Source organism: Babylonia areolata, chromosome 24, assembly GCF_041734735.1.
Source record: "Babylonia areolata isolate BAREFJ2019XMU chromosome 24, ASM4173473v1, whole genome shotgun sequence".
Lineage (NCBI taxonomy): Eukaryota > Metazoa > Mollusca > Gastropoda > Neogastropoda > Buccinidae > Babylonia > Babylonia areolata.
Window position 1 is genome coordinate 3,203,128 of NC_134899.1, and position 13,021 is coordinate 3,216,148.

A 13,021-nucleotide genomic window follows, 5' to 3' on the forward strand; every position below is an offset into this window, starting at 1 on the left:
ATACCCAGCATGCACACCTCCGAAAACGGGGTATGGCTGCCTACAACAGCACGGGTTAAAAACAAAACTGACAAAAAAATAAACAAACGGTCACACACACACACACAAACACACACACACTGACAGAGAGAGAAGGAGGGAGGGTGTGTGTGTGTGTGTGTGTGTGTGTGTGTGTGTGTGTGTGTGTGTGTGTGTGTGTGACAACAGAGAGAGAGAGAGAGGGGGGAGAGAGTGTGTGTGTGTGTGTGTGACAACAGAGTGAGAGAGAGGGAGGGAGTGTGTGTGTGTGTGTGTGTGTGTGTGTGTGTGTGTGTCTGTGTGACAACAGAGAGAGAGAGAGAGAGGGAGGAAGTGTGTGTGTGTGTGTGTGTGTGACAACAGAGAGAGAGAGACGAGAGAGAGGGTGGGTGTGTGTGTGTGTGTGTGTGTGTGTGTGTGTGTGTGTGCGTGTGTGTGTGTGTGTGACAACAGAGAGAGAGAGGGAGTGTGTGTGTGTGTGACAACAGAGAGAGAGAGAGAGAGAGAGAGAGAGAGAGAGAGAGAGAGAGAGAGAGAGAGAGTGTGTGTGTGTGTGTGTGTGTGTGTGTGTGTGTGTGTGTGTGTGTGTGTGTGTGACAACAGAGAGAGAGAGAGAGAGAGAGAAATAACGAGCACGACAGACAAAACTGGATGGTGTCAGTAGATTGTTTATTCAAATCAAAAATCTGCAAAAGACAAACAGCAGCGTTGTCCACATTTGACCAATCAGTGTTAATCAAGTTTTAAAAAAAAAAACAACTTACTAAACGGTTCATGGTCCCGTATGACCTCTCACGGTCATTGGGAGGCAGTGATTTCATATCCACCGTGTCAAGGGCTCTGCCCAGGAAGACGGGGCACAAGTCTCTCCTTCCGGCGTTTTCACCCTCCTCACCCGGTCAGGTACCCGATTCACACCAGGGTGCAGGGAAGAGGAAAAGTGGACAAGCGGCCCTTCCCGAGGTCACAGCACCATGCCGAAACGGGACCTCGAACCCTGATCACTGGTCAACACACTGGATCAGAAGCCAACGGCTGACTGATTCTACCATGCACGTACAGCGGCCTCCTAATCAGGCCATGAAACCATGAAATAGTGATACCCAGTTCTGTAGAGTATCACTTGTGCATTCGCATAAATTAAGTGGGATCACCGTGAAGTCATGACAAACACTTGAAACCCCTACCTTCATCACTGAGTAAATTTCTGCTTCGGCATATATTTAGGGCCTGTAATTTACTTTTGTATACACTTAATGGGATCGCCATACGACCCAAAACTGTCATAGAAAACTACAACAGAAAACCCAAACCTTCGCCTGTGAATTTCATATCAATGCACATGATAAAAAAACAATAATAAACAAACTGTCTGTAAAAACCTACCACTACACTGAACTACCACTACCACCACCACCACCAACAACAACAACAGCAGCAAGGGAAAAGCAAAATATAGTTGTGGGGAGAAAAGTGAAAAGAGGCAAACCCAAACCCAAACAATGGAAATGCATCATGATTCGAATAAACAAATAAATAAAACCAAACATCACCAACCAACCCTGACCCCTGAACCAAAGCATCCAAACACAAGAATCCAAAATGAAGCCAACCAAATTAAATGAACTATGAAAAAAAAGAAAAAAAGAAAAAAAGCCCAATTATTCAAATCACCACCCCCTTTTCTTTATCTTTTAAAATGTCTCATTTCACAAATATCCGTGCAGACACAGTGGATACATGCCAGTGAGTTATATGAATATGGAAACACCGCAACAAAGAAATTCGCCCTTTTGAGTATTGGAGATAACGGAGTATGATTTTGGAAAAAAAAAGAAAAAAGAAAAAAAAAAAAGAAGAAAAGCACAAAGAAAAAAAGAAGAAAAAAAAATCACTTATAAAGTGTGCAATGACATGGAGCTTTATTAAATGACGCCTTGTTCAAAGTACAGTGTATTACCCAACAGTAACAAATGACGCCTTGTTCAAAGTACAGTGTATTGCCCAACAGTAACAAATGACGCCTTGTTCAAAGTACAGTGTATTGCCCAACAGTAACAAATGACGCCTTGTTCAAAGTACAGTGTATTGCCCAACAGTGACAAATGACGCCTTGTTCAAAGTACAGTGTATTGCCCAACAGTAACAAATGACGCCTTGTTCAAAGTACACTGGGTGCATTACCCAACAGTAACAAATGACACCTTGTTCAAAGTACAGTGTATTGCCCAACAGTAACAAATGACGCCTTGTTCAAAGTACAGTGTATTGCCCAACAGTAACAAATGACGCCTTGTTCAAAGTACAGTGTATTGCCCAACAGTAACAAATGACGCCTTGTTCAAAGTACAGTGTATTGCCCAACAGTAACAAATGACGCCTTGTTCAAAGTACACTGGGTGCATTACCCAACAGTGACAAATGACGCCTTGTTCAAAGTACAGTGTATTGCCCAACAGTAACAAATGACGCCTTGTTCAAAGTACACTGGGTGCATTACCCAACAGTGACAAATGACGCCTTGTTCAAAGTACAATGTAGCCTAATGGTAATGTGCTAGGCTGCCCGCTAGGGTCAAAGTGACGTTTAGTGACATATGTGTAATGTTATGTGTGAATGCACTTTCTTCTTCCGGGCTGAATGCGTGCGAGAAAAGCAGGCCAGTGTCCACCCAAGTTGATTTCAAACAGACAAACCTTCTTCAGCCATGGCAGCCTGAGACAGCTGCTGCTGGTGATAAAAGTAGCTGGCGTGCCGCGACAAAAACTGCACTACAACATCGCCACACGTGTTGCAAAGTGTCGGTTACACGTTTTCCCGTCAGCAAGTTATCAGCTTGAAAGCTTGTTCTATATCTGTTTTCTCCATTGCGCGGTAACAGGATTAATACTCTGCCATTTTGTGGGGTTGCCAGGAAAGAGGAGAGATCGTATGGAAATCCCACGACAGTAATAGATACTTCTTTTTCTTTTTTCTTTTTTTTTCTTACGGGTTTCACTCCCAAAGGACCAACTGATTCCGTCTCCCCCTCCACCCGCCCCGAGTCATCCTCCCTGCCCCCTTCCCTCCATGGTCATTAAAATAGATAGATAAATTAATAAATCAATCAATAAATATATAGATACATAAAAATAAAACAGAATGAAATAAAGTCAGCACAAATCAAGGCGTGAAAAATGAAAATGTACGTACACTGTTTCAATCCAGCCATGGATCGTTGGCATCTAGTCACCATTATCGACTGTGATATTTATCAAAGGCATATTTTACTCATTGAGAAAATATTACTTAATTTTTATCCAGAAGCTTTTTTTTTTTTTTTTCGCTCATAGTTTCCTCAGGCTGGTTCTGAAGTTTACATATTACCTGGTCTTATAAATAAATAAATAAATAAAACCCTTTCTTGGAAAGCAGCGATGTCAGCTTCTGTCAGCTAAGCGGTCTGGTCGATCTCCGAAAAATCAATCTGCACTTTGGTCTCCCATTTGCCCTGGTCATATTTTCTGAAAAGAAAACCACAGAAGTTAAAGCGAAACTATATTATAAAGGCCCAAACAAGCATAATCATACTCGCCAGTTCTTCTTCAGAGATAGCTGGTCCCTTTTCTCAAGATGCTCTCCTTTTACTTTATCTAAATATGAATGTCAGGTTTTTCTTATGGACTGGATAGAATTTTAAGGAATATACTTGCCAAAACAGAAGGCATAATGAAAGCTCCACGTTTTTATTCATTTATTATTATTTTTCAATATATATATATTTTTTGCTGTTGTTGTTGTTGCTGTTTGTTTCGTTTTGTTTATTTGTTTGTTGTTGTTGTTGTTGTTGTTTTGTGTTTGTTTGGTTGTTTTTCTTTGTTTTGGTTGTTTGTTTTGTTTTGTTGTTTTTTTTGGGGGGATGGGGGGATGGGGAGTTACTGTACATATAAGTACAAAACTTAAGCTCTTTTGAGAGGTGTGTGTGTGTGTGTGCGTGCGCGCGTGTGTGATTTTTTTATGGTCTTGAGTGGAATGGTGGTCTAGTGGTAACGCGTCCACCGAGGAAGCGAGAGAGTCTGAGTGCACGGGGTGGAATCCTTCACCCGCCACTGTTTTCTCCCCCTCCACTAGACATTGAGTGGTGGTCTGGACGCTAGTCATTCGTATGAGACGTTAAACCGAGTTCCCGTGTGCAGCACGCGCATATCGCACATTAAAGTATCCACGACAACAAAAGCGGGTTGTCCATAGCAAAATTGTATAGAAAGAACAACTTTGGTAGAATAACAATTACACTTCCTGAAAAATAACCAACAACAAAAACAACAACAACGAAGAAACAAAAACAACAAAGATAAAAAGGGGCTGGGGTGGCGGGGAGGGGGTTGGGGGATTAGAGTGGCACTGCACTAGGACGACGCCGTTCAACTGAAGCGCTGATTTCACAATGAGAAATCTGTTCAGTGTGAGAAAAAGTAATGACACAATAGAATAGAATAGAATAGAATACAGCACAATACAAGCTGGTGATGATGCTGACGTCGTTATCACATAGGTCCTACATGTGACAGTCTTTCACTGCTTTGAGAAGAATATGAAAAATATTGTCATTGATTTTTCTGCAGGCTGGTGACAGAAAATATTGCTTGCTATTGAACCCCCCAAAACGGTCACTTTAGGTAAGGACGAATAAGAGACTACAATTATGTCCATTCGAGTTTGTTGTTGTTTTTGGGGGGTGTGGGGGGAGGGGTGTGTGTGTGTGTGTGTGTGGGGGGGGGGGCGGGGGGGGGGGGGGGGGTAGAAATGTGTTTTTCCTCTGCTATTCGCTTCATATCCTGACCAGAAGCTTGAAAGAAAAACAGAAATGAAAATCGTTGGATAACTGCTTCTATCTCACAAATTCTGTTCTGTTCTTTATCACTCTTTTGCTGATGATACTCAGCTACAAAAAGTCTGCAGAACCAAACCAAGTAGACAGTCTGATTCTGTCAATGCAGGATTGTATTCTCGATGTTAAATCCTGAATGACATTCAACAAACTAAAGTTAAATGATGACAAAACTGAAACTATGATTATTTCCTCTGCAAGAATGTCCACATCTACTTATTTTCTGCCTCTGTTGTGTTGGTGATGCCACAGTTCAGTTTTCTAAATCAGCAAGGAATCTTAGAGTCATTTTTGACTCAAACCTCAGCATGCATACTCAGGTAGTAAATCTGATACGCATAGTCAATTGTGAACTCTATCCGTCAGTACCTTTCTGTTGAAACACTAAAACTCTTATTTCTGCTTTTTGTGCTGTCACGAATCGACCACTGTAATTCTCTTCTCATAGGCTGTCCACATAATATTCTTCAACGAATTCAAAAACTTCTAAACAATACTGCACGTACTGATCACATTTGCCCTCACCTCTGAACTCTACATTGGCTCCCCATTGAAGCGAGAATTAAATACAAAGTTGAGTGTCTCTGCTATTCTGCTTTCCACTCCACAGGACCTACATATCTATCTGACCTCATCAGTGTTTACACTTCCACAAGAAATCTCCGCTCTTCCTCTGACTGTTACCTTTTGAATCTTCCTCGTGTCAATACAAGAACCTATGGTGAACGTTCTTTCTTCTTTGCTGCTCCCCACATCTGGAACAACCTCGTCATCACATCTGTGAATCTGATTCTATTTCTGCTTTTCGCTCCTGACTAAAAATTCATCTTTTTAACACGTATCTATAAGCACTCTCAGCTTCCTTGTTCTCCAACACCATCCATGTTCGGTCAGCTCTCTTTGGATGTATGAGGAGTGGGAAAGGGAGAGAGAGAGAGAGAGAGAGAGAGAGAGAGAGAGAGAGAGAGAGAGTGTGTGTGTGTGTGTGTGTGTGTGTGTGTGTGCCGGGGGGCGGGGAGGGGGGGGGGAGGGGGGAGGGTTTTTTGAGAAAGAGTGGTGATGAATGTTTTATGTAACTTGTAATATTTCTCTTTCATGTAAAGCGCCCTGAGCTCTTAGCGAGAAACCGGGCGCTATTTAAATGTACTTTACTATTATTGTTATTAGAACTGAGACCGGTAAGTTTTTTTATTTTTTTTTTATTATAATAATAAAAAAAAAACAGTACTGAATGAAATTAACTGAATTATTCAAATAAAGGCATAGAAAGCTGAATCTCTGGGTGATGTTTTGCAAGGAACAACCCTTTTGTTGCCGTGGGTTCTTTTACGTGAACTAAGGGCATGCTGCATAAGGGACCTCGGTTTATCATCTCATCCGAACAACTACCAACCAGACCACCACTCAAGCTGTAATATTGCGAGAGGGAGAAAATAGTCAGGGAGGGGGGAGGAGGAGTAGGGGGGTGGTGGTGGTGGGGGACGGGTGGTCGGACTGGTGGGGGAAGGTGGGGGGTGCCGGGGAGACAGGATTCAATCTCGTAAGCTCAGATTCTATCCCATGAGACGACGCCATCTCAGTATCACGGTTTGACAGCTGTCTGCATCTGGGCTAATTAGTTCGTGTCCAACACGTCTGGGCGTTGGTCGCTTTCATCACAGCTCGCGTCACTCGGTTGATGCGAGTTGTTGTTCGCGTAACTGATTTCAGTTTTGAACCTCTCAAAGCTAATTTTCTTTGGCTTCCTAGGTCAACGCGCCCGTTACAACCAGGCTTCCATCACTCCACTGTAACAACCAAGTCAAGTGGTCACTTACTCTGTCTCCACACCAGCTTTTTCAAGCATTGTGCGTGCGGCTGCGGCATAGTCCTTGTCGTGTTTCTTCTCCGAGTAGAAAACGACCCGTTTAATGCCGGACTGGATGAGGAGTTTGGCACACTCATTGCAAGGAAACATGCTGACGTACATCGTGCAGCCACGAAGGTCAGCCTGTATTTTGTTGACAATGGCGTTCAGCTCAGCATGGCACACTGTAACAACACAACGTAAACCACACACGCGCACGCAAGCACACACACACACATACACACACGCGCGCGCACACGCACGTACACACGCACAGACACAGACACAGACACACACATACAGACACACACACACACACACACACACACACACACACGTTTCAAGTTTTAATTATCATTTCACTCCTATTGGAGTATGGAGGATTACTGCAAAATAATCTTTTCATGCCCAGAACAAACATTTCCAAATACACAACAATGTCACACACACACACCACACACACACACACACACACACACACACACACACACACACACACACACACACACACACGTGTAAGCACGTATGTATGCACGCGCGCACACACACACACACACACACACACACACACACACACACACACACACACACACAAATGTAAGCTCGTATGCATACACACGCAAACACCGACACACACACACACACACACACACACACACACACACACACACACACACACACACACACACACAAGTTTCAAGTTTTAATTATCATTTCACTCCTATTGGAGCATGGAGGATTACTGCAAAATAATCTTTTCATGCCCAGAACAAACATTTCCAAATACACAACAATGTCACACACACACACACACCACACACACACACACACACATGTGTAAGCACATATATATGCACGCACACACACACACACACACACACACACACACACACACACACACACACACACACACACACACACACACACACACACACCCTCCCGAAACCTGGAGGGGGTCAAGCTGGTGTTTTCATCTGATTCTGTCTCTGCCTTTTGCTCTTCACTAAAAGCTCATCTTTTCAAAATCTATCAACAAGCACTCAATTTCCTTCTTCTCCAACGCCATCCGTGTCAGCTCACTTAGGATGCATGACGAATGAGAGAGGGAGAGGGGGCGGCTTTGAGAAAGAGTGGTCATTGAATGATTCATGTAATTTTTGTAACTTTTTCTTTCATGGAAAGCACCCTGAGCTCTCAGAGAGAAAGGGCGCTATATAAATGTATAGTAATTCGGGGCAAGAGCCCCCCCCCCCCCAAAGCGAGAATTCCGATTTCTCTTCTCGTTGAAGCCGCAACACTTCACAACCAAGTGTAAACGAAAGAGGCCCAACCACGCTACAACATATCCCAAGTAATCGAAAATTGAAACAAACAATTATACGTAAAAGATGATCAACTGTAAAAAAAAAAAAAAAAAAAAAAAAAAAAAAAGGGCCTTCTTGCCCCATACGTTGGACAAAATGCCCTCGCGTGAGGGGCAAAGCGCATAGTGTGGGCGTTTTGCTCCTCGATCTAATTACAAACTTAATACTCAAAAAGGTATAAATCACGTTGCATTTAGATTGTAACTGGCCTACTCCAGTTAATTGGCAATGCATGTTCCTGATATGAGGAGCAGCAACCGCTGAGAGAAAAGAACGTTCACCATAGGTTCTTATGCTGACACAAGGGATTTCCAGATGGTAACAGTCAGAGAAAGAGCGGAGAATTCTTGAGGGAGTGTAAACACTGATAAGGTCAGAAAGATAGGTAGGTCCCGTGGAGTGGAAAGCAGAAAAGCAGAAACACGCAACTTTGTATTTAATCCTCGCTTCAATGGGGAGCCAGTGTAGAGTACGGAGTGATCTATACACACTTACCACCACCCACTTTCCCTCACAGCACCACTACCACCCTTCTTCACCTGCTTCTCCTTGTATTGGTCAGTAGGCTTTGCACTCACCTTCTGTCCAGCTGGGTGATATGTACTACTTTGTTGTCACAACACGTGTCTCTGAAAATCGCCGGGTGGCTTTTCCCGGGTGGAGGGCACAATGCCACACACTGCACCGCCATCTTAACATTTTTTTCAGGGGAGTTGGGGTTGGATGGGGGTGTATGCAAGTGCATTTGTTTTGCCATCAGAGTAGATTTTACTGTGTTATCTAACAGGAACTAGGGTAAGTGCATGCTGCACACAGGACCTCGGTTCATCGTCTCGTCCGAAAGATTAGCCCAGCTCAGCACTCAAGGTCCGGTGTGTGTGTGTGTGTGTGTGTGTGTGTGTGTGTGTGTGTGTTTCTTCTCTCACATGCTTGCATGCTGTTTGGATGCACCAGTAGAAGTTCTGGCCTGAATACATCCGCCTGTATGTGCTCGCCATGCATGACATTCAATATTTGTCCACTCCAGGTCTCATTTACATCCTCTGTGTCCCCATCTGTCCCTCTGCCTTTCCCTATAGATTATACAAGTTTCAGAAAGCCTTCCGTTTCGACCGCCCTTCGCTTAAGTCCCATGCTTATGGTGAGTGCTGTCAATGTCTTCGGTGTCGGGAGATTCACGGGAACTGTCGTTGGAGGGGTGTGGTGGCGGTCTTCACTCTGGAGGGTACGATCTCCCAGTCTATTGTCAGTATAGGGGGCTTAGTGGGTGGGGTCCTACGCATGTAGAGTCAAAGCAAGCACTGCGGAGCACCACCGAAGTGAATCAGTCGGCAACAGTGCAGGATCTCCTGTGGTGTGTGGCCTCCTGGCGAACTAACAACGATAGTTTCCAGTGAGTGTCTGTGAGAGGGGACTCGAATGAGCAGCGCAGGAGTAGCACCACGGTGCAGATGATGGGACGAAAAAAAAAAACAAAAAAAACCCCAAAAAAACAACAGCCCAAGAAAGCTTACTTACCGTTACAAATGAACCTTTAAACATTTGTAAGGAGGAAGGAAAATAGTGAATTAATTGCCGCGCGCACGTGTACACGTGTGCATGTGCATGTGCATGTGCATGTGTGTGTATGTGTGCGTGCGCGCGCGCGGCGTATGTGTACGCGCTATACCACTGATCACAATAAACAACCAAATGCAAACACAATTCTCCCTAGCCTGTATCATGTTTGTTTTCATACATTTTCTGCCGAGAGAAAGTTATCCAGATACAAACCGTAGAACCTCTTTCCCTCCTTTGACCAGTCCATCTCATCATCCTTTATTCCGTTGGCCATGCCATTGTAGCCGATGCCCACGATCCGCAGGTCCTTGTTGACGATGCAGGCCCCGACCTGTAGCGTTCGTTTCGTTTATTTATCTATAGTCTCTTCATCTAAGATGGTGATATTAGACTAATAATAAATGATGTTATTGTTATTATTATTTGGATTATTATCATTTCTGTCATCATGATGATGATTGTTATTATTAATTAGAAATCATCATTTCTGTATCCGACCTGTAGCGGTAACGCGGCCACCACCGTCATCGTGCGGTCATTGAGAAAGCAATGGTCATGTCAGTCATCAATGTTACTGTAACATTAGTAGCTGCAGGATCACACACACACACACACACACACACACACACACACACACACACACCGCGCACACGGTGGCACACACACTGACGCACGCATGCACGCGCAGAGAGAGAGAAAGAGAGAGAGAGAGAGAGAGAGAGAGAGTGAAAAGAGAGAAAGAGAAAGTACCACGATCCTTTGAGCAATTCTGTTTCGCACGTGGAGGACAACTGCGTTTATCAACAACAACAACAAAAAAAGCAACTTTGTAACACACACACACACACACACACACACACACACATATATATATATATATATATATATATATATATATATAGAGAGAGAGAGAGAGAGAGAGAGAGAGAGAGGTGTATGTATGTATGTATGTATGTATATCAGTATAAAGGTGGTAGCCGGTAATTTTCATGCACAAATAAATAATCCCCGACTGCAACCTCAGTGGAAGATTGACACATAAACCCCTTTGAGATAAAGATTTGCATGTCGAATAATGTCTTATTAATAATGAATAAAACAAAGTGTAACAAAATACCAACAACAAAATCATACTACTAAGATGCTTCCCTCGGTTGAATCAGATCAAGTGGAAACACATCCCACTATCACTTGACCACCTTTGACCCCGTGACCACTGAACTTTGGTGACCCGAGTTTAGTGCGAGAGAGATAAACCACTCGCGGCAGGCCCCTTCTTACTGTCTATAACAGTGCTGAAGCCGTTTTGAGGCACACACGCAGTGCGGAAGGGTGGCGGTAAATCACCCTCTCCTTCCCCACCTGAAGGAAACTGGTCGGTTCGACGGTTCAGCTGCAGTAAAGCGAAAGTTAAGTTACGCCTGGAATTTCGCACGTGTAGTAAGATTCGCTGAATACAATTAAAACCGATTCATTTTTGCTTTGGTTTTTAGCACGTTTGCATCTGCTTGAATGTAGATAATATAAAAAGAAAATAAAGCAGCTCCCCCCACCACCAACTCCCCGCCCCCCCCCCCCCTCCCCCCAGCGCAATGTTGCACATGAGAGAGACAGTTATAAATTATTGAACTGCGTTTTCGTAACGCTACTTTTTCTTCACACTTTCTGGTTTACATCACCATTTCTTCAAAAAAAAAAAAAAAAAAAAAAAAATATATATATCAAAACATAAAACACATATTCAGCTCTGTCTCTCTTCTAACATCTGTCTATTCATACATACATGAATACATACATACATAATTTCATATAGATCTATCAGTATGTAAATCTAAATCTATCAATATGTACATAATCATATATATAATTCATATATATACGAACGCTTCATGTTGCCCGAGCAGACCGTTGTATTGTGCTCTATCTCTCTCTCTAAGTCTCTGTCTCTCTCTCTCAGGAGTTTTACATGGCTGTTAAAAGCATCTACGATTCTGTACTTGTATGTGTTCGTGACAAAGGTATTTATTCAGACTTTTTTCAGTGTCCAAGAGGGGTTAAACAAGGTTGTATGCCAAGCACACAGCTGTTTTCCTTTTTCATCGGTGAATTGGCAGTGGAGTTATCAAAGAAGGGGAGACATGGAATACAAATGATACCTGGCGCAACAGATTTGCTCTTAATGCTATTTGCTGATGATGTTGTTCTCTTGTCTGACACACCCACAGGGTTACAAAATCAATTAAATGCCCTTAAGCAAGAAACAGACAGACTACAACAAACAGTGAATCTCGTTAAGACCAATATTATAGTTTTCCGCAATGGAGGTCATCTTTCGACTCGTGAAAAATGGTGCTGTGGTGATAGGGAAATAAAAGTAACCAATACATATAAATATTTAGGAATGTTATTCACAACAAAATTGAGTTTGACATCTGCGTGGGATGAAGCAAACAGAAAAGGGAAAAAAGGTGTAATCCAAATTATAAAATCACTCAGGAGACTGCGTTCGACTGACGCTTTCCTTACGTTTGGGCGGGGCAAAGGCAGCTCATGAATAATGAATGCGTGCCGCGGCGCAGGCTGCCTGGCTTCAGCAATTTCTGCAAGTGGTTTATCTCTCTTTTCTAATCTCCGGTGCAACCCAGTACCGTTTCAGTGGCGTGACCGGCTTTACTGAACAAAAGCAATGCGGTGATGTCCAATTTTAGCATCCTAAATTATTGCACCTATTTAACCGGCAAATTCTGTGCATGTATGAAACGATTATTACCAGTAACAGCTGTTGCAACCCATTTTTAGTGGATTTCGACTCTTACTTTGGACTAGTATTTCACCGGCTCAATTTTGATGACTGAACTAAAAGTGCCACCCAGTATCTTGTGTGGGTTTTTTTTTTTTTTCGTCCCACAAACCATGGAAATGTAACCAATAGGTGCAATAATTTAGGATGTGATCTAAAGAGGAAGACATCAAAACAAAGACTTAGTGAATGGTGACCGACCACAGGGACCACAACTTTCTGATCCTAGTGTGATGACCGCCATTCACTGATGACCAAACTACTCACGGGCATCAGTCAAGGGGGTTAACTCTGGAACATACCCGTGTCAGGGGGTCTTTGCTTCTCCGAGCCGAAAGAAATGCCACGGACATGAAATATTCTTCCCACTCCAGCACTCCCTCGGTTCTCTTTTGGCTGGGGCTGTAAGTAAGTCAGTCAGTCAGTGTACATTAAATCAGCTCGCAAGTTATAAAAAGAAGCATCATGATACATCTTTTTTTTATGTGTTTTATTCAGGTTCAGAAGTACATGGTTAAGTAATCGCATTCATTTTCCTGATTTTGGAATTTTGATTTGTGTTG

At 43.1% G+C, this 13,021-nt stretch overlaps 2 protein-coding genes across 2 annotated transcripts in view; one reads left to right on the forward strand and one right to left on the reverse strand.

Annotated features, from left to right (window-relative positions):
* Positions 1 to 3,102: 3,102 nt before the first annotated feature.
* On the reverse strand, positions 3,103 to 12,811 carry LOC143299020 (deoxycytidylate deaminase-like). Its single transcript, XM_076612097.1, has 4 exons — positions 12,761 to 12,811; positions 9,872 to 9,989; positions 6,706 to 6,919; positions 3,103 to 3,521 (listed from the first exon to the last, which is right to left on the reverse strand). Exons 1-4 carry the CDS (start codon positions 12,809 to 12,811, stop codon positions 3,452 to 3,454), a joined length of 453 nt encoding a protein of 150 aa, XP_076468212.1. The 3' UTR covers positions 3,103 to 3,451.
* LOC143299018 (polyprenal reductase-like) overlaps positions 12,620 to 13,021 on the forward strand; it is a 25,596-nt gene continuing 25,194 nt past the window's right edge. Inside the window, exon 1 of the mRNA XM_076612094.1 lies at positions 12,620 to 12,862. Within this exon, the coding sequence (XP_076468209.1) occupies positions 12,810 to 12,862 (53 nt within the window). The 5' untranslated portion in view covers positions 12,620 to 12,809. The remainder of the gene's footprint in view (positions 12,863 to 13,021) is intronic.